General features: G+C 49.8%; 2 protein-coding genes across 3 annotated transcripts; both read right to left on the minus strand.

The window, feature by feature from the left end:
* Positions 1-7,577: 7,577 nt before the first annotated feature.
* LOC146753068 (uncharacterized) lies at positions 7,578-9,354 on the minus strand. Of its 2 annotated transcripts, none has more exons than XM_085531182.1 (5): positions 9,222-9,354; positions 9,085-9,120; positions 8,480-8,515; positions 8,092-8,160; positions 7,578-7,706 (listed from the first exon to the last, which is right to left on the minus strand). In XM_085531182.1, the coding sequence occupies exons 1-5, from the start codon at positions 9,337-9,339 to the stop codon at positions 7,684-7,686; spliced, it is 282 nt and encodes a 93-aa protein (XP_085387308.1). In that variant the 5' UTR covers positions 9,340-9,354; the 3' UTR covers positions 7,578-7,683. The 2 variants fall into 2 exon arrangements, with proteins under 2 accessions (XP_085387308.1, XP_085387307.1); XM_085531181.1 differs by having other exon boundaries at positions 7,578-7,919.
* Positions 9,355-13,332: 3,978 nt separating this feature from the next.
* LOC146753069 (olfactory receptor 14C36-like) lies at positions 13,333-14,525 on the minus strand. The gene has a single exon (XM_085531180.1). It carries the CDS (start codon positions 14,523-14,525, stop codon positions 13,560-13,562), a length of 966 nt encoding a protein of 321 aa, XP_085387306.1. The 3' UTR covers positions 13,333-13,559.
* Positions 14,526-21,736: the final 7,211 nt, after the last annotated feature.

The following is a 21,736-nucleotide window of genomic DNA, read 5'->3' on the forward strand; positions in this document are numbered from 1 at the left end:
CACCACCCTCTGTCTGCGGCCTTTCAACCAATTGCTTATCCATCTAGTTGTCCACCCATCAAATCCACCTCCCTTCAATTTGGAGATGAGGATGTGATGGGGGACCATGTCAAAGGCCTTGCTCAGGTCCAGGTAAATGACATCGGTCGCCTTCCCTTCGTCCACCAACGCCGTCACTCCATCATAGAAGGCCACAAGATTAGTTAAGCATGACCTTCCCCTGGTGAAGCCATGCTGGCTGTCTCGGATCACATGCTCGTTCTTTATGTGATCAAGCATGTTGTCCAGGAGGATCTGTTCCATAATCTTCCCAGGCACAGAGGTGAGACTCACTGTCCTGTAGTTCCCCGGGTCCTCCCTGCTCCCCTTCTTGTAAATGGGAGTGACGTGACCCTTCCTCCAATCATCCGGGACCTCACCTGACAGCCACGACTTCTCAAATATGATGGAGAGCGGCTCAGCAACCACCTCAGCCAGCTCCTTCAGGACCCTGGGATGCACGCCATCTGGCCCCATAGACTTATACTCATTCAGTCTAAGGAGGCACTCTCGGACTTGCTCTACCCTTACAGTGGGGAGGGATTTACCTCCTTGGTCCCCACATAGAGGTATGGGGGTGCAAGATTTAGGGACGTGAAAAAGACTAGAATCCTGGCCACCAGTGAAGACCGAGGTGAAGAACTCATTCAGCACCTCAGCTTTCTCTTCATCTGTTGAAGCCATTTCTCCTTTTAAATTTACCAGAGTAGGTACGCCCATTTTGGCCTGTCTCTTCTGGCCAATGTACCTGTAGAAGGTTTTCTTATTGTTTTTCACGTACCTCGCCAAGTTCAGTTCTGCCTGCGCCTTGGCTTTCCTGATCCCACGTCTACAAGTTCGGACGGCATCGCTGTATTCTTCCCGGGTGACACAGCCTTGTTTCCAGAGCTTGTACACCCCTTTCTTCACCCTCAGTTCTCTCAGCAGGTCCTTGCTGAGCCATGCCGGTTTTCTACCTCTCCTGCCCACTTTCTTAATCAGGGGAATGGAGACCTCTTGTGCTGCCAGGAGGGCATCCTTGAACAGTAGCCAGCTCTCCTCAACGTCCTTATCTTTGAGGGCAGCACGCCAGGGGATATTGGCCAGCATTCCATTGAGTATCTTGAAGTCTGCTCTTCTAAAGTTCAGCATCCTGGTCCTGCTCTTTGCCAGGCCCACATGGCTTGAGATCACAAACTCAACCAGGGCATGATCGCTGGAGCCCAGGCATCCTCCAACCTTGACACCTTTGATGATCTCCTCAGCGTTGATGAGCAGCTGGTCCAGCAACGCTTGACCTCTGGTCGGTCTGTCCAATACCTGAACCAGAAAGCTATCATCAATGGATTCCAAGAGCCTTCTGGAGCTCTTGCAGCTCGCGGTGTGGTTTTTCCAACAAATGTCCGGATGGTTGAAGTCCCCCACCAGGACAAGAGCCCGTGAGCCAGATGCCTCACACATCTGGAGCAAGAAAGCCTCATCAGCAGCCTCCCCTTGATCAGGTGGCCTGTAGTATACCCCTAATACCAGATGACCTTTATTAGTCCCATCTCTAATCCTAACCCACAGGCTCTCAACCTGTTCTTGACTGTTTCTCATGAGGAGCTCCTCACAGTTTATCCAATCTCTGACATAAAGAGCAACTCCCCCACCCTTCCTACCTCGCCTATCTCTCCTAAAGAGCCTATAGCCATCGATGGTAGTATCCCAATTGTGGAAGTCATCCCACCATGTTTCTGTGATAGCAACAATGTCATAATTTTCAGAGTGCATCACAGTTTCCAGTTCCTCCTGCTTGTTACTCAGGCTCAGTGCATTAGTATAAAGGCACTTCAGCCGGGCTGTCCGTCTCACCACCTTCATAAGCGATCCAGGATCCGCTAGAACAGCAGCATCCCCAGCATCCCCCTGCCCTACTCCCTCCCTTTGCACTCTGCAATCTTTGCCCACGGAGTTTGGTACAATCCCTTGAATGCACCGTTCAACCCCTGTAGCCCTTATTTTGCCCCCTTCCCCCTTCGTTCCTAGTTTAAAGACCTATCAATGAGTCCCGCTAATTCTTCAGCTAATACCCTCTTACCCCTCAGGGACAGGCTGCTTGCATCAGCAGCCATCATTCCAGGTGCAGTGTAGATTGCCCCATGGTCAAAATAGCCGAAATTCTTGTGCCTGCACCAGCTCTTAAGCCATCTGTTTAAGAGATGGGTTTTTTGGATCCTCCCTGTATCTTTTCCTGACACCACGGGCATAGAAGAAAAGATCACCTGCACCCCAGCTCCTTCAAGTATTCGCCCCATTCCCCTGAAGTCTTTCTTGATGGACCTCAGGCTTTCCTTGCCAACTTCCTCACTGCCAGCCTGAATTATGAAAAGTGGGTAGTAGTCTGAAGGATGAATCAATCTAGAAATTTTCTTTGAAATGTCCCTGACCCGTGCCCCAGGAAGGCAGCACACTTCTCTGCGGGTAGGGTCAGGCCGGCATATAGGGCCTTCTGTTCCTTGCAGAAGGGAGTCACCTACAACAATCACCCTTCTGTCCTTACGTGTAGAAGCAGTCTTGAGGCTTCGGGGTGACCGCTTCACCTGAGGCAACCTCATGGGTGCACCTGTTTCCACACTCTCACTAGTCCCCCCCTCAAGTTCCAGGGCCTCAAACCGGTTTCGCAGAGGCACCCGGGGAGCTGCGGATGGTCGTGATGGAGGATGCCCCTTCCGTCGAGCAGGTACCCGTTTCCACTCCTCCTCCCTTCTCAAATTACTGCTGGGGGGAAGAGAGGACAGGGGGCTCGCTGCAGTGCTGCCAGCTGGCTGGTTCCCCTTTACCACCTGTTTGTGAGGTGGCAGGGGCTGACATGCTCCATTAGGAGCCTCGACTGTGTGCTGAGAACTTGAGGCTGAGAGGGACTGACACCACCAGTCAATCTCCCTCTCACACTCTTTTATAGTCCTCAGCCTCTCCACTTCCTCCTTCAGGTCAACTACGAGGCTGAGCAAGTAGTTCACCTGGTCGCAGTGAACACAATCACTGCCTCCCTCACCCAGCACTGCAAGGGCCATGCTCTGGCACTCAGTACAGCCAGAGACCTGCACACCAGCATCTTGGGTTGGGGGCTCAGTCTGAGTTTCCTCAGACATTTTGGCAGCAGCCTTCCTATAAGGCATGTGCAGGACCTCAGTCTGGGTCTCTGCAGTCTTCTTGGTTGCTGCCTCCCATTTCTGTGAGATCGGGACCCTTGTCTTGGCCTCCTCAGTATTTCTGGCAGCAGCCTTTCGCCGGGGAGCACCCATGTCGGAGCAGAACTACAGGCCTGTCAGCTGAACCTGGTACCGGGGAAAGTTACGGAACATATCATCTTGGGTGAGATCATACAGCTTCTGTGTGGCATCTAGAGGATCAAGCAAAGCAAGCATGGGTTTGAGAAAGGCATGTTGTGCTTGACCAACCTCATTTCCTTCTATGACTGGATGACCAGACTGGTCCATGAGGGAAGGGCTGTTGATGAAGTCTACCTAGACTTCAGCAAAGCCTTTGGCACTGTCTCTCACAGTATTCTCCCAGGGGAACTGGCTGCCAGTGGCCTGGACAGGTATACCCTTCTTAGGGTAAGGAACTGGCTAGAGGGTCATGCCCAGCAGGTAGCGGTTAATGGAGTTAAGTTCAGCTAGTGACCCATTACAAGTGGTGTCCCCCGGGGGTTAGGTACTGGGGCCCATCTTGTTTAATATCTTTATTGATGACCTAGATGAGGGGATTTAGTGTACCCTCAGTAAGTTTGCAGATGACACCAAGTTGGAGGTGGTGTCGATCTGCTGAGGGTAGGGAGGCCCTTCAGAGGAATCTGGATAGGCTGGATCGCTGGGCTGAGGTGAATGGGATGAGGTGCAACAAGACTAAATGCTATGTCCTGCACTTCGGCCACAATAACCCCATGCAGCACTATCAGCTTGGGGTTGAGTGGCTGGATGACTGTGAAGAGGAAAGGGACCTGGGGGTGTTGCTCGATGCTCAGCTGAACATGAGCCAGCAATGTGCCCAGGTGGCCAAGAAGGCCAACAGCATCCTGGCCTGTATAAGAAATAGTATGGCCAGCAGGAGCAGAGAGGTGATCATCCCTCTGTACTCAGCTCTGGTGTGGCTGCATCTTGAGTACTGTGTTCAGTTTTGCCCTCCTCACTACAAGAAAGACATTGAGGCCCTGGAACGTGTCCAGAGAAGGGCAACAAAACTTGTGAGGGTTTGGAGCACAAGTCTTATGAGGAGCAGCTCAGGGTGCTGGAATTGTTTAGCCTGGAGAAGAGGAGGCTCAGGGGAGACCTCATTGCACTTTACAACTTCCTGAAGGGAGGTTGTGATGAGGAGGGACTTGACCTCTTCTGCCAGGCAACAAACAGGACCCAAGGAAATGGCCACAAGTTGTATCAGATGAGGTTTAGACTGGACATACGAAGGAACTTTTTTTCTCAGAGAGTGGTCAGGCACTGGAATGGCTGCCCAGGGAGGTGGTGGAGTCACCATCCCTGGCAGTGTTCAAGAAGCGTCTGGGTAGGGAGCTAGGAGATATGGGTTAGTGGTTTTCTGTAAGTATGGTAAAGGGAGGATGGTTGAACTAGATTCCCTTGTAGGTCCTTTCCAACCTTGTGATTCTATGATTCTGTGACATATACTGCCACACTTCAAAAAGTTTACTGTGAAAGTTTTGGGGTTTTTTAGTTAACATAAATCACAGATGGTTTCAGTGATGGACATTTGAGCTCAAAAGAGAATTCTTCAATTGCCACTTTTTTTCTCAGGGTGTTTAGATATGTCCCATGTGAAGTCGTTTCTGCTGGAAGGCAGAAGGGAGGGGCTGCAAAACGGGGCCGATGGCTCTTGGTGGATGACTAAAACTTCTGTTGGATGATAATATGTCCATGAGAACAAGTGCTGAATTTCTCTTGTTCCTTTAATCTGTAATTGCCCACATTTCATTTTCTTCTTCTTCTTTTCTTTTTTTTCCCCTATTTTCTAAGCCTCACATTTCCTTTTGGGGAATTATCTGCTATGTTCTCTTTGCTGCAAGGAAGCATGACACAAATCACTGCAGAAACCAGAAATAATTACTCTGAAGTCAAACACAAATCACAAATTCCATTCAGCTTTTGGCCACCTGTATTCCAAGGCAAACTATTTAATAATATTGGTTTGCCCCCCCCTAGGAAATTACTCGAGGTGATTTTAATGAGGTCTCAGTAGATGTGGTTAAAAAGTTGGTGCCTGACAAATGACAGTGATGCAACTCAGCGCCTGAGTTTAAGCTTGTTTAAATTGTCTCCACTGTGCATTATTAGAGTCTCAAGGTTTCTCTCCTTGAAGTTAGCAGCTCTCCAGTTAGGCACCCAGGCTTGACTATGGCTCTAATGTAGGGGACAGCAAGAGACTGCCCCAGAGGAAATATGGCCTATGAGAACCGGAAAGATATCTACAGTGCTTTAGTTAGATCCCAAGAAAAGTGAAGGTACTCTTGTCTAATCAGTGCAATTTGTAAATCCTGGGTCAAGCAGAGCTAGCTGCATGTTGGTGGCTGGTTCTAATGCTGTTTAGAGTGGGCTGATTTCAAACAGCTTCTAACTCTCCCAGTCTCAGAAATGGTTCTTAGTGAAAATAAGGCCAATTGAGAGCACACCTGGTCCTCCCCCCAGCTGCCCTGGGGCTCCCGTTCTGCAGAACTCTCATGGCCATTCCTTCTTCCCAGACCCTGTATGGTCATTGTTGGAGAGAGTGACACTGAACGTGAATAAGATGTACACTAATGATTTTCCGCTCTACTACAGCTAAGCAGCAGCTTAGGTGTATGGGAGATCCACCACACACATATCTCCAGGTTGCTTTGAGGTGAGGAAAACTACTTGGGAAATTGGAATTTGACTTGAGTCTGAATAATGCCTTCTCTCCAGGCAACATATGATGTGCAGGCATTTGGACTTAAGACCTCATCCTTTTTCCTGAACAATATTTCAGGGTTGCTGCAATGATTGCACATGTACCGAACATTTCAGTCTCTGGTGTATGCAGAGGCAAGAAGTCTAGCCTTATAAACACACAATTCACTAGGCCTTGGTACGCATGTTGTTAATAAAACTGATAAAAATATTTGCATGACACAACACAGCTGAGGAAGCATTTGGTTACTGATGACATTCACAAGAGTTTAAAGGCTATGTTTGCACGTGGTAGATGGGAGTGGTGTGTGTGTAGCTCATTATGACCTTGGGACTTAGTGGTACCTTATCTGCAAACCTGGATATTTGCAGTCTTATGGGAACAACATGGCAAGTAAGCTCTGCTTCTGCTGGTGGGTGAGGCTTTCTCATCCTCTGGCTAAAAGTAGCTAGTAGGGTCTTCCTTTGATTGACTTGGTGGAGGTCCACAACTTGCAGCCTAAGGCATCAGCAAACTTAGACACTTTTGCTGAGCAAGACACATTAAGTTCTGTATAAGTATTATACAATATAATGCTTTTGTAAGCTTTGATTTGTAGCTCACTTTGAATGCTAAACAACTGAAGTCCTATTGGGCTATAGGCAAATACACTTGGGGAATGTACTTCATCAATTGTGGAGGCTGAGTTATTAGCACTGGGTTGTTAAGAGCAGGCCTGGGAGTTGGCATACCAGTAAGCAAACAGCCCCCACACAGAGTGGAGGCCCAATCATGATTCTACAGACTTGCAGGATGTCTGTCACTTGTTCTTGGGACTGCTGTCAGTTTACATGGGCCTTATGGCTGTGGTGATGAGTTAGCTACATAGAAATTTTGGCCCTAGTACAGGCAGAGCTGATGGCAGGAGTCAATGCCCCGCCAGGTGTGCCCGACCCAGCCCAGCTGGGCAGGGATAACAAGGTAACCCACAGGGCCATTGGCTTAGGCTGCAGCTATCTTACACTGCTGGAGGTTGTTCCAGCCTTGTCTCTGTGCCTCTGCTGGATCCAGAGCTCAAGATGGACGAGCAGAACCTCTGTGGGAGTTGTGTTTTAATCCATCAGGTGCTTGAGCAACATATGCTCATCTGCTCACTCCCCACTCTTCCTAGTGATCACTGATTAAGAGAGGGTGTCACTGGTCATCAGGGGGCTTCATTGTTCATCAGGAGATTTGAGGCGTCCATGGGAGGGGATGAGCAGACCTTGTTCTGGGAGATGGGGCACTGACGCAAGAGGACTAAAGCAGACCCAAAGGAGGGACAAGTGGCTGCAGAAAGACTGGGGGTAAAAGGAGGGTGATGTAGTCACGCTGTGTCCACGGATCAAAGTGTAACGAGTTTGGGAGGAATAGTATGGAGGAGCTGAGAGAGAGCAGAGGGAGGGTACTGGGGCTGCTTGGCAGCATGAGGATCTCCATCCTTTAGGACTTTGAGGCAGATGATGAGAGAGGGTGGCGAAGCCCACAGAGGTGCAGGACATGGTGCGCATGGCATGGAGCTGGGGAAGCTTCCCAGCACTTTGAGGTGACCACTGCCAGGCAGAGACAGATCCAAGCAGTCCATACTGAGCATGAGAACAAGGACACAGACACACAGAGTGTAGCTTTGCTGAGGGATTTATTGATCATCAGAGGGTGTCATTGATCATCAGGGTCTTCATTGGTCATCAGAGGGCAACACTGGTCATCAGAGGGCAGCAATGGTCATCAGAGGATGTCAGAGGGCATCACTGGAAGGGAGAAGCCTTGTCCCTGCAGGGTTTGTCCCCAAGGACTTAGGGCAGGCGAAGGACTGGCAGCAGCCAAGAGACCCAGGGCAGGATGTGGGTCCCACGGGGACAGAAGCCATAGCCCCTGTCTCAGCTGCATGGTGACTCTGGGCCATCCATAGGGCACCCTGAGCCTGCCCCCTCCAGATCTGTTCCTCTGCACATCGCTGTAGACTGTAAGGGAAGGGCTGGAGGTGAGAGTGCCCAGGTCCCCCTGGAACAGGTCAGGGACAGTCCCCTCCATACCATCAATTCCCAGCACCTGATGCCCAGTCCTCAGGGCTCCAGATACAGCCAGGGTCCCCTAAGTCCCCTGTGGGGTTGTAAGCATCCCTGTGCTGCTCACCTAGACATGTAAATCCAGGGCCACACGTCTCACGCGCGGGGGATTCTCCTCTGTCCTGCTGAGCACATCCTGGGGAAAAAGGGGTCGTTAGGGACACACAGAAGGTATGGGGAGAATGGAACACACTGGGAGCAATAAGACACAGTGGGACACCCTGAAGGTGCAGGGACCCATTGTGGGCACAAGAACAGTATGGCCAAGGCACGGTCCTGTAGCCAGCTCAGCCCCAACGGCCCCTCATTGCCTCCTCCCCCTGACCATTGCCCTCCCACATCTGGAGGGAGCCCAACAGAGGCTTTGGGGCGGCAGGAGTGTCTCCAAGTCTCAGGGGAACTGAGAACAGCAAGACATCCCAGCCCCATCCTTGCCCCATGGTCACCCAACTCACCAATCCAGGAAGGGCAACAGCAACAGGTGGTGGCACCTGGGGAAGAAGAGCCATGAGGCAGCAATGAGGGAACTGTGAGTCTGGGGGATCACAGGGTGACCCCATCCAAGCAGCCTGGTTGGTCCCAGGGCTGCCCCCAACCTCATGGTTGCCAAGGTCTTTGTGCACCTCTGCCCATGGAGGAGCCCAGGGCTGGGGCTGGGGCTGGGTATAAGGACAGAGCAGGGATTTGGGGGGCCAAAAGGAGGGGAATAGGGGTGCCAAGAGTCTTGAGGGTGCTAAACAGAGAGGAACAGAGAATGAGGGAAAATGAAACACAAGGGATTGGGGACCTAAAGAGATGAGAATTGGGTTGCCAATTAAAGGAGATCTGTTGGTGCAAAAAGCATGGGATGTGGGGACCCAAAGAGAGGGCATTTGGAACAGCCAAGAAAAGGGATTTGGGGGAGCCAGAGAAAAGATGACTAGGGTGCAAATGGAAGAAATTTGGATGTGCCAAATATAGGGGCAGCCTCTGCCAGGCAGGGACAGACCCCACCCTCTCCTTCAGAGCTCCCTGCAGGGCCATCCTTGGGCACAATCAGCATGGCTGCCCAGGCACTCACCACAGCAACTTCGGAGTCTGGCACTTGCACAAGTGACTGTGGGGAGAGGAGTAGGAGAGAGAGTGAGAGATTGCGTTGGGGATCCCCAGTAGCCCATCACCTCCAGCCCCAGCCCACATCCCCCACAGATGCTTCACCTGAGCTTCCACTGTGCAGCACAGGGCAGCAAGGAGCATCACGAGGCTGAGCACAGCTGCCTTCATCTTCCTCTGTGCTCTGGGAGCTGGGTGAGGCTGCAGGAGGCAAGGTCTGCATTTATCCTCCCTGAGCCCCTCCCACTCCCCAGATGCCCCTGGGCTTGGCAGACTCCCCTGACATGGACTGAGCCCAGCATGCAGCCGTCCCCTTCCTTGGCCCCAGGAAACATGAGGAAGCCAGGGATCAGAGGAAGAACACTGAGTGCTGGGATCCTGATGGCATTGAGCCCAAAGCCCTCAGGTCCCAGCACTCAGCACACACGGCCTTTCTTTCCCCCAGGACCACCCAGAGATAATGCTGTCCTCATATCATGTCTTTGTCCAAGGACTCATCCCTGAGTTCTGTCCTGTCCTGTGAGACTACAAGGTGTGAGGCTGATTCTTCTTGGGAACTAGGATACAGCATTTGGGGACACTGGGAGGTGAGAGGGCAATAGGGACATGGGTAGTGAGGAACTTATGGAGATATTTGGAAGGCAAGGGGACACAGGGATATGAGGACATGAAGATATGAGAACATCATGTGATACGAACACATCATGGGAACATGAGTATGTCACGGCAGTTTGGGGAAGTCATGGAGATATGGGAAAATGGGGACGTGCAACCAAATGGGAACTTCTTGGTGACAGGGATCTGGAAGTTTGTAGGTGGGGCCATCATGGCCAGGCTGGATGTAGCTCTGGGCAGCCTGGTCTGGTGATTGGTGACCCTGCACATAGCAGGGTGATTGAAACTAGATGATCATATGGTACGTTTAACTCAGGCCATTCTATGATTCTGTGTGGGCAGTGGGGACAGTTGGGTGATGGGGAAACATACACACAGGAAGGTTGGCAGTGTTCACTCAGTGCCTTTGTCATCATGCTGGAGATCAGGAGTGAATAACAGAACTTGGCTATGGCTGATTGGTTTCCTCCTCATTTATTGCTTCAAAACCCAAAGACCATGCCTTTTAGAATCATGGAATCTCAAAATCATGGAGTACCTGAACCATGGAATCACAGACTAGAATCAGCAAGTCATGGAATCACAGAGCCATGAAATCACAGCACCATAGAACTATAGAATCATGGCATCATTCAGGTGGGACAAGACCACTTAAGTCACGTCAGGAGATGTGTCGTGTATTTTCTGCTGTCTTTACATAGCCAAGTGCAGAAGTCCCCATGTTACGTCCAGATATCTGCATTGCATGTCTGAGATGGCAGTAGTGCTGTCACTGTCCACGAGGACAGTTTGCCATTAGGACACGCAGGCACGGAATCCAAGGCTGGGGGTGAAAACTGGCTGAAGGTACCTGAATAAGTTCTGAAGTCACTGGGCTGTGTGCCTGAGCTTCAGCAGAACAAAGGTGTGCTACGGGTTTTGTTCCCATGATGGTCCAGCCTCCTGTCATGGCTTCAAAGAAAGTGAGTCTTGTTGTATCTGGATGAAAGGAAAGAAATAATAGAGAGCTGATAAATGGCTTAGAACTGCAAACAACTCAAGGATTCTACAAGGAAACATGATATGCCAATTTGAAGTGCTTCATCTGACAGAACAGCCAGCTGGTCACAGCTTTCACGGGGCATTTCCCATAAACAGGAGAGCTGCTGTGGACAGTCTCTGAGAAGAACACTTGAATGTTTACGTTGGAAATTGCCCAGAGAGCAGCCAGCTGGAAGAGTTTCCTTTGGGCTGCTTCTGCTCTGTGCAGTATTTGTCAGAGCTGATCAGTGCTGCCTCATTCACTACACTTAAATGTAACGTGGCATTATCCCTACTCTGGGGTTCTTTTGGAAAGAACCAGCCAATTGCCCGTGCTGCCATCAGTGAGGAATCATGACTGAGGTGAGGTACAGGCTGTCTTTGAGATCAGTGTAAAGTAGGTGGATGACATTTGATAGCAATTAGATGTGAAAGGTTCTCCTTGGGAAAACCCCTCGGCTGGTTTGATATCTAAAAAGAAACACCCAGGCTTTTGTAACAGTCAAACACTGAACAAGTGAAATGTGACATGGTTGGAGTTCTCAGGTTGCTCAGCCAACAGCCTCCCCTGCAGTGATTTCCCCATCACAGCATCATTTAGGTTAGAAATTACCTCTCAGGTCTCTAACTGTTAACTCAGAGCTGTATCTGTGACACGTCACCTGATCTGTGCTATGGCACCCTGCTGGGCCCTGAACTTGTGGTGCTGGGGAACAGGTGTAGGGACTTCCATGGCAAAGCATGTTCTTGGCTGGGCTTGATGACCTTAGAGGTCTTCTCGTACCTAGAAGATTCTGGGATTCTAGGACTTTCAGGTTCCATCACGATAGTAGGATTCTCATATTTGATGTTGTTTCTCCAATTGTAGATTTCTAGGATTCTAGAGCTGCAGGAGTGTAGAAATTCCAGCACGTAGGATTCTTGCTTTGTAGGATTCTGGATTTTTCCTTTTCTTAGGTTTGTAGGATGGTAGGACTCCGTTTCTTAGATTCCTAGATTTCAATGGGTCGCTATGCCCCCTGGTGGCCGTCTTTTTATCTCGGGGTGCTGCCCCAATGTTCCGGGCTCTGTACCGCTGTGTCGGAGAGCTGCCGCTGCGAGGAGAGCAGTAGCAGCTGTCAGCTGCTCCCTGAGGAGATCCTTTGCTTCTGCATGGAATGTGAACCTTCCAACCAACTTCCCATTACGTGTTGCTGCCATGTGACAGATGACAGCAGAGAGGCAGTCTGACAGAATGGCATCTGACATGGAAGTGCACATGAAGCAAAGGTGTGCCATTGAATTCCTCCAAGCAGAAAAAGGTTGCACTCGTTAACATTCAACAATGTTTGCTGAATGCTTCTGGAGACCAAACAGTGCATGTGAGCAGAGTGTCAGTGGGAGGTGTTTTTCAGCAGTGGTAATGGCTTAGAACTGCAAACAACTCAAGGATTCTACAAGGAAACATGATATGCCAATTTGAAGTGCTTCATCTGACAGAACAGCCAGCTGGTCACAGCTTTCACAGGGCATTTCCCATAAAAAGGAGAGCCCTCGTCTGGACTGATGACATCTAAAAAGAAGCAGGCTTTTTTTAACAGTCAGACACTGAACAAGTGAAATGTGATGTGGTCTGAGTTCTCAGGCTGCTTAACATACAGCCTCCACTGCAGTGATCTCCCCACCACGGCATCATTTAGGTTAGAAATGACCTCTCAGGTCAACCAACTGTTAACTCAGATAAGAGCTGCTTCAGAAATAATGCCTCATCTTATGTGACCTGGACTGTAAAATCAAAGGCGGATGTTGGAGATGTGACTGTAGAGGATGAACCTTCCCAACAACATCTCATTACGTGTTGCTGCCGGGTGACAGTTGTCAGCAGATGGGCAGCCTGACAGAATGGCATCTGACATAGAAGTGCATATGAAGCAAAAGCGTGCCATTCAATAACAACAAGTGTAAAAAAGTTACATTTGTTGACACTGACCAATATTTGCTGAATGTTTCTGGAGACCAAACAGTGGATGTGAGCAGAGCTAGGCAGAGCGAGGTGTGTTTCAGCAGTGGTAATGGTGGGTCACCTTCTCTGGTGGAGATGCATATAAGCAGGGCATTCTCCTGACCTCATGTCAGTCATCTCATTAGGGGCAGCTTTCTACCTACATCCCTATGTTCCGGAATGTCTCCTGTAGGACCTATCAGAGCTTTGTGCACAGTTCCTCTTCCACATACCATCCAGGAGGCAGTGACCACCTCTCTGTACAAAATGGAAGAAGCCCTGGAGGAAGCTTGGACACTTCTGACATGATAACCCATATTCAAGAACTTGTCCAGTGCAGGGTCACTCAGGGAATGAGGAAGAAGGAATCTGACGACCAACGTACAAACCAGCTGCTGCTGCTGGACACTCAGAGGCACTGACAATGTGAGCCTGAAAACACAGACCCCACCCAGGAGCCCAGGGATGGCCCGTCAGCTGTTGCAGGCTGATTGCACAGACGGATGAACAGCTGTGTGATTCCTGCTGGACTGTGGGCTTCTGAGAACATCAGACCTTGACAGCTCCAGAAACGTCTCACAAGAAGGAGGATGGACAGAGTCACTGCATGACCTTTATTATGTTATGGTTCACAGAGAGCCCATTTCACTATATACAGAGTGTCTGGGCTAAACTACAAAGGTACAAGCTGAATAGGAAATGATTTGAGTAATGACTTTGTAATGAAAATCACTATAGTATTACTTTTAAAATAATAAGAATAAATTACACAGATAAATTGGCACAAAACAAACAAAAAGGAGAGTTTGATTCAGTAAAAAGCTGCATTACAAGTCAAGAATTCGAAAAGGTGGGCAGTTCACTGCTTTTGAAATACATTTGGTCATCACTTTCCTCACTGCATCCTTGACCTCCCTGCTCCTCATGCTGTAGATGAGGGGGTTCAATGCTGGAGGAACCACTGAGTACAGAAGTGCCACCATCAGGTCCATGGATGGAGAGGAGATGGAGGGGGGCTTCAGGTAGGCATAAAAGTCAGTGCTGACAAACAGAGTGACCACAGCCAGGTGAGGAAGGCATGTGGAGAAGGCTTTGTGCCGTCCCTGCTCAGAGGGCATCCTCAGCACGGCCATGAAGATCTGCACGTAGGACACAACAATGAACACAAAGCACCCAAAGACTAAACTGACACTAAAAATGAGAAGCACAACTTCCCTGAGGTAGGAGCCAGAGCAAGAGAGTTTGAGGATTTGGGGGATTTCACAGAAAAACTGGTTGACAACATTGCCTTGGCAGAGTGGCAGTGAAAACGTACAGGCAGTGTGCAGCAGGGAATGAAGAACCCCTGTGCCCCAGGCAGCTGCTGCCATGGTGGCACAAGCTCTGCTGTCCATCAAGGTCCCGTAGTGCAGGGGCTTGCAGATGGCAACGTAGCGGTCATAGGACATGATGGTGAGAAGGGAATACTCTGCTGAGAGGAAGAAGACAAAGAAAAAGAGCTGTGCAGCACATCCTGTGTAGGAGATGGCCCTGGTGTCCCAGAGGGCGTTGGCCATGGCTTTGGGGAGAGTGGTGGAGATGCAGCCCAGGTCAAGGAGGGCCAGGTTGAAGAGGAAGAAGTACATGGGGGTGTGCAGGCGGCGGTCGCAGGCTACGGCTGTGCTGATGAGGCCGTTGCCCAGGAGGGCAGCCAGGTAGATGCCCAGGAAGAGACAGAAGTGCAGGAGTTGCAGCTGCCATGTGTCTGCCAGTGCCAGGAGGAGGAACTCACTGGTGGAGCTGCTGTTGGGCATCTGTTGTTCTTGGGCTTGGAGTCCTGCTCAGAGACCAGAAGGTAATGACAAGTCCAGACCATTTTCAGAGACATTCCTCCTGCTATACTATATAAGTTTTCCTTTTGCTTAGGAAAATAATTATTTAACTCCATAACTTGTGTTTACTTACATGAGCTTCACCATCCCTTAAGGAGTAGAATACTGGGGAGCTCTTATTTTCTTCTCATTTCCTAATCATACCCCAACCTCCTGGGTATTTTCCTCTTTACTGCAGCTGCTCTTCGAGACCCCAGCCCTAGCCTCTGTGCACTTCAGTTTGTCTTAGAGAAATCTGCCTGTTTGCAGGACAGTGAACTATTAATGCCTGCAGAAAACAACTATAACTTTTGCTTTAGGTAGGTGAGGCTGAAAGCACAGCCTGTGTGACTGTTCAAAAAACAGCCAATTGATTGGAGATATATTTGGGAGTCTCCGAGCTGTGTTCAAAGTTGACAGCCCCTCTTAGATTTCTTCCCCCAATCCTTTCTGCTTTCACTCAGAACAAGAAATGGAAAATCCCTGCCTTGGCTCTGCTCTTGCAAAGTACCCTTACCAACATATTGTTATGCAGTGGAGCTGTGATCCCCCTGCCCCAAGCAGCAGCAGCACAAGCCCTGCCGGGGGGCTCCTTCCCCCCACACGTCTCCCCGCAGCGCCCTGGGCAGCTCCCCGGGCAGGCTGAGTGCTGAGCCTGGCAGGCGGCAGAGTCCCATACCCGGCACACAGCCCCTGGGGCACAGCAGGGACCCTGCTCTGCAGGACAGCCCTGGGCACCCGCCTGCAGCCCCAGCTGCACAGCCTGCAGCCATGCTGGGACACGCAGCCCTCAGGGCTGTGCTTTCATAATGCAGTATGGAAACCCTCAGCTAAAGCAGAAATCTTTTTCCACAAGAAAGAAACATGCAGTGCCTGCAGCCAGATCTGCTACGGGATGTCTCAGTTTTAGTTAGCCCTATAGGAACACAAGCTGCATGGTCTGCAGTGAGACTTACCGTGGCATGTGAAGCTCTTTCCCCTTTCTCTCCTCTCCTTCTGTCACCTGCAGGCTGTGCTGTGCACAAGAGCTGCTCCTGGGCACAGCTGTCTCTCTGCAGCACTGCCCACTTGTATGAGCTCCCAGTGTCCCAGTAGCCTGGCCCAGCTCAGCACACTTGAGGATTTGAGTTTCTCTTCCTCACTGCTTCCCCTGGAGATTTCCCTGGGGCTCCAGGGCTGAAAGCTCCTGGTAGGCAGCAACTATGGCCATACCAGGTATGCAGGAGTCCACTGGGTTCCATCTACTGCGGAAATACAAGCATACGCTCGGCCCTATGTGAGAAGATCTGTGGGATCCTCCCATTTAGAAGATTCGGGCATTCAACACAGGATCACAAAATCACAGAATCTTAGAATCACAGAATCACAGAATGACCCGGGTTGGAAAGGATCTCAAGGATCATGAAGCTCCAACCTTCCTGCTTGGCAGGGCCACCACACTTCCACGTTTACTAGATCAGGTTGCCCAGGGCCCCGTCCAACCTGGCCTTGAACACCACCAGGGACGGGGCATCCACAACCTCCCTGGCAGCCTGTTCCAAGACCTCACCACTCTCCTAGTAAAGAACTTTCCCCTAACATCCAACCTAAATCTTCCCTCTTTCAACTTAAAACCATGTCCCCTTGTCCTGCTATTATCGGCCCTTTCAAAGAGTTTACTCCCCTCCTGGTTCTAGGTTCCTTAGAATACTAGATACTGAAAGGTTGCAATGAGGTTACCCGGCAGCCTTCTTTTCCCCAGGTTGAACAAGCCCAGCTCCCTCAGCCTGTCTTCACAGGGGACATGCTCCAGTCCCCTGATTATCTTCGTGGCCCTCCTCTGGACCCTTTCCAAGAGCTCTATGTCTTTCTTGTACTGAGGGCTCCATACCTGAACACAGTACTCCAGATGGGGCCTCACAAGAGCAGAGAGGGACAATCACCTCCCTATCCCTGCTGGCCACTCCTCTCCTGATGGAGCAAGAGCACACTGCTGGCTCATGTTAAGTTTCTCATTCATCAGGACACCTCTGCTGAGCTGATCTGAAGGACTACTCCCAGTCTGTACAGATGCCTGGGGTTCTTATGGCCCAAGTGCAAAACCTTGCACTTTGGCATGTTGAACCTCACTAAGTTCACCCAGGCCCACCTTTCAAGTTTGTCAAGGTCCCTCTGAATGGCACCCCTTCCTTCCTCCATGTCAACCTTCCCACTCAGCTTGGTGTCATCAGCAAACTTGCTGAGGGTGCACTCAATTCCATCATTGATGTAGCTGATATAGATGTTAAAGAGCACCGGTCCCAAGACAGACCCCTGGGGGATTCCACTTGTTACCGGACTCCACCTGGACATTGATCACCATCCCTTGTCTGTGGCCTTTCAAATGATTTCTTATCCATTGAGTGGTCCACCCATCAAATCCACATCCCTCCAATTTGGAGATGAGGATGTAGTGGGGGACCATGGCTTTGCTCAAGTCCAGGTAAGTGACATCAGTTGTCTTCCCTTCATCAATCAATACCTTCACTCCATCATAGAAGGCCACAAAATTGGTTAAGCATGACCTTCCCCTTGTGAAGCCGTGCTGGCTGTCTCAGATTGCACGCTCATTCCTCATGTGATTAATCATGTCGTCCAGGAGGATCTGTTCCATGATCTTCCCAGGCACAGAGGTGAGACTCACCAGCCTGTAGTTCCCTACGTCCTCCTTGCTCCCCTTCTTGTATATGGGAGTGATGTGACCCTTCCTCCAGTCATCTGGAACCTCATCTGACAGCCACAACTTCTCAAATACGATGGAGAGCGTCTTGGCAACCACCTCAGCCAGCTCCTTCAGAACCCTGGGATAAACGCTGCCTGGCCCCATAGGCTTGTGCTCATTCAGTCTCATGAGGCACTATCGGACTTGCTCTGCCCTTACAGTGGGAAGGTATTCACCTCCCTGGTCCCCAAATAGAGGTTTGGGGATGCAGGGCTCAGGGACGTGAGAAAGACTAGAATCCTGCCCGCCAGTGAAGACTGAGGCGAAGAACTCATTCACTAACTCAGCTTTCTCTTCATCCTTTGAAACCAGTTCTCCTTTTAGATTTATCAAAGAAGGTACACCCGTTTTGTCCTGTCTCTTCTGGCCAATGTACCTGTAGAATGTCTCCTTATTGTTTTTCACGTCCCTCACCATATTCAGTTCTACCTGTGCCTTGGCTTTCCTGATTCCACATCTGCAAGTCTGGACAGCATCCCTGTATTCTCCCCAGGTGACACGGCCTTGTTTCCAGAGCTGGTATGTCCCTTTTTTTGCCCTCACTTCACTCAGCAGGTCCTTGCCAAGCCATGCTGGTTTCCTACATCATCTGCCCACTTTCTTATTCAGAGGGATGGAGACCTCTTGTGCTTTCAGGAGGGCATTCTTGAAGAGTATCCAGCTCTCCTCAAAATCCTTGTCTTTAAGGACAGAGCTCCAGGGGATCTTGGCCCTTGATCCATTGAGTAGCTTGAAGTCTGCTCTTCTGAAGTTCAGAGTCCTGCCCCCACTCTTTGCCAGGCCCACATCCCTCAAGATCACAAACTTGACCAGGGCATGGTCGCTGCAGCCCAGGCTGCCTCCAACCATAACGCGTTTGATGATTTCCTCCACATTGGTGAGCAGCAGGTCCATCAACGCTTCACCTCTGTTCAGTCTGTTCAATATCTGGACCAAAAAGTTACCATCAATGGATTCCATGAGCCTTCTGGAGCTCTTGCAGCTTGCCCTGTGGTCTTTCCAATAGACGTCTGGATGGTTTAAGTCCCCCACCAGGATGAGAGTCCATGAGCATGAAGCCTCCTGCATCTGGAGCAAGAAAACCTCATCTACAGCCTCGCCTTGGTCAGGTGGCCTGTAGTATTCCACTAACACCAGCTGACCTTTATTAGTCCCATCTTTAATTCTAACCCGCAGGCCCTCAACCTGTTTCTGACTGTTTCTCAGAGGGAGCTCCTCACAGTCTATCCACTTGTCACGGGTTACTTAGATTTACCTAGGCCCCTGACAGGGGAAGCCACCCTGTAGGGCCCCTGGAGCCCGGAAAGGAGGGGGAAAAGGGAAATGGGATAAAAACAGCGGCAGTCTAAGGAGGAAAAACTTATTTTACTAAATATGATATCGGAATACAAGATAACACAATATAATATAATTGAGGCTAATAAATCGAACGAAACAGAGAGAGAGAGTCCCTGAAAACCGGCAGGCCTACTGTGAACTCTAGGCTACACAGCTGGAATGCTTCCCACTCTCCGAGAAGTCCAAGAGAGAGAGAGCACTCCAGCCTGGGAACAAGATCATATAGTGTCCTGGTCCCGTGACTCATCCCTGACCGTGTTATTCTCTGGGATATGTAGTCTTCTTCTGTGGACTGCACATTCGATAAAAGTATCCATGCTTTACATGATGTTAAGATGTGGAATACTGATAGCAAAATTACAAAATTACAAAACCATGACACCACTCTATGACATAGAGGGCAACTCCCCCACCCTTCCTACATCTCCTATTCCTTCTACAGCGCTGATAGCCATCAATGGCAGTATTCCAGTTGTGGGAGTCATCCTACCATGTTTCTGTGATAGCAACAAGGTCATAACTTTCCAAGTGCACCACAGTTTCCAACTCCTCCTGCTTATACTCAGGCTGTGTATTTTGCTATGCTGTTTGACCTTGGTTTATATCACAATAAAATTGGCAGCTGACAAACTGAAGTTTTGTGCACATTCATCTCTGAGGTCATCTTTGGGTTTTGGAAACAATATTGTCAATATGATTAGTAATTAAACCTTTTACTTTGTCTCCTCCAGTGCCAGGAGGTACAGCCCTGTGGTCACTCCAACCCCTCCAATGAGCCCAGTGGCTGCTCCAACTTCAATCACAGGTCCTGTGGTGATTGCAGCTCTGGTAATGAGCTCTGCAGTTGCTCCAGCTTCAGCAAACAGTCTGACATCCACTCCAGCTCCTACAGTGAAGCCTGTGTCTGTTAAAACCCTTGCAAAAAGTCTTGGACTTGCAAACAGATATGCGTATGAATTAGTATCTATACATATATGTTTGCAATTGCATTGTCATGGTTTTGTAATTTTGTAATTTTGCTATCAGTATTCCACATCATAACATCATGTAAAGTATGGATACTTCTATTGAATGTGCAGTCCACAGAAGAAGACTACATATCCCAGAGAACAACATGGTCAGGGATGAGTCACGGGACCAGGACGCTGTATGATCTTGTTCCCAGGCTGAAGTGCTCTCTCTCTCAGACTCTTGGAGGGTGGGAAGCATTCCAGCCATGTTGCCTAGAGTTCCCAGTAGGCCTGTCGGTTTTCGGGGACTCTTTCTCTCTGTTTCGTTCGATTTATTAGTCTCAATTATATTATATTGTGTTATCTTGTATTCTGATATCATATTTAGTAAAATAAGTTTTTCCTCCTTAGATTGCCGCTGTTTTTATCCCATTTCCCTTTTCCCCCTCCTTTCCGGGCCCCGGGGGCCCTACGGGGTGGCTCCCCCCTGTCACAGGCATAGATAAATCTAGGTAACCTGTGACAAGAAGATAATTAGAAGCCATGACTACAGGCAATGAAAGGCACTGGCATGGTGGCTCTGATGCTGAGAAACCCCTCCTTTGTCTCATGAAGCAGAAAGGCCAAGCCCTGATCCCCGGACCCTTGGCAGGGAGGACCTCATGCTGACTAAAGATCCTTCCTGGGGCAGTGGGATGCAGGTCTGTATGATGTAAAATGAAAGACATGGGACAGAAGATCCCAGGCTCTACAAGGATGCTGTGAAGTTCATATCCTCATGTGCCCTGTGACTCATTGCAGGATGTAGGATGTGGGAAGGGCCCAGTCTGAACAAGCAGTCAATCCCAATGAAACTCTGAACTTCAGATCTCTCAGTTCCAGTGCCCTCTTGTGCACACTCTCCCATAGTTTGATGCACTTTATGTTCTGCAGTGCCCAGAAGTGCACCCAGTGCTCCAGGTGAGGCTGCAGCAGTGCAGAGTACACAGGGACAATGCTTTCCCTCACCCAATTGGCAATACTTGCTTGATGCACTCCAGGGGACCGTTGGCTTTCCTGGCTGCCTGGGCACACTGCTGACTCACGTTCAATTTGATGCAGACCAGGACCCCCAATCCTTTTCAGTCAGACCACTCTCCAGTGTCTCATATCCAGTCTATGTTTATGTCCTGGGTTGCCCCTACCCAGGTGCACAATCAGGCACTTGTTCTTGTTATACGTTATGCACTTGGTGCTTAGTACCAACTGGTACCCACTTCTCTGACTTGTCCACATCTCTCTGCAAGTCCTCTCCACCCTCAGTGGAGGCAACAGCACCTCCTCATCTGGTCTCATCAGCAAACTTGCTCAGAACATCTTCTAGTCCTGCATGCAAGTCATCTGCATAAACATGAAAGAGAAGTGGCCCTAAAATGGAGCCATGGGGAACAGGTGGACTGGCTGATCTTTTAGGTCTTTTCCAACCTTGGTGATTCTATGATTCTATGATATCCTGTCCTTGTATGAATGCCCTCTTTGAGCAAACACTCTCTGGGAGGACTCAGCACATCTGGAATTAGTCATTGACCACTAGCAATCTGGTGCTTAATTCAACAGATTTTAATGTACTGTCATGATGCAGTTGTCTTTCAAGAGCTGTTGGCAATGAGGACCCTGAAGCACCACAGGGGAGATGAGTGGGAAGGATAAAAAATGACATCATCTGTTACTGAGCTGGGCTGGGCTTCTGGGACACAGGGAGCTCATAAAAGAGGGCAGAGCTGCAGGGAGACAGCTGTGCCGAGGAGCAGCTCTTGTGCACAGCACAGCAGGGCTGGGGCTTGAGCAGCAGTTCACATGAGGATCGAAGAGAAGGGAGAGAGAGCTTAGAGTGTTTGTACAGTGTGAGCCTGCTGTGAGCTGACTGCAGGAGCATTGATAACAGATCAACAGAATGGTAAGTGTCTTGCAGTAGGCAATGCAGCTGCTTTTCCTGGAGGGATCACCAAATCTGGGACATCCCATAGCAGATCTGGCTGCAGGCACTGCAAGTTTCTTTACTGTAGAAAAAGCCTTCTGCTCCAGCTGAGGGCTTCCATACTGCAGTGTCAGAGCACAGCCCTGAGGGCTGCATGTCCCAGCATGAC

This window comes from Coturnix japonica, unplaced genomic scaffold, assembly GCF_054131305.1.
Source record: "Coturnix japonica strain WE unplaced genomic scaffold, WE-NBRP24 Scf040, whole genome shotgun sequence".
In the NCBI taxonomy this organism is placed as follows: Eukaryota; Metazoa; Chordata; class Aves; order Galliformes; family Phasianidae; genus Coturnix; species Coturnix japonica.

Excerpts from the sequence above, each read along its gene's own strand:
- LOC146753068 (XM_085531181.1), bottom strand. The coding sequence starts at position 9,339 with ATGCAGACCTTGCCTCCTGCAGCCTCACCCAGCTCCCAGAGCACAGAG. Across the intron at positions 9,121-9,221 it reads GCTGCACAGTGGAAGCTCAG|TCACTTGTGCAAGTGCCAGA; the intron begins GTGAAGCATCTG and ends CTCTCCCCACAG. Across the intron at positions 8,161-8,479 it reads CTGTTGCCCTTCCTGGATTG|GATGTGCTCAGCAGGACAGA; the intron begins GTGAGTTGGGTG and ends CTTTTTCCCCAG.
- LOC146753069 (XM_085531180.1), bottom strand. The coding sequence starts at position 14,525 with ATGCCCAACAGCAGCTCCACCAGTGAGTTCCTCCTCCTGGCACTGGCA.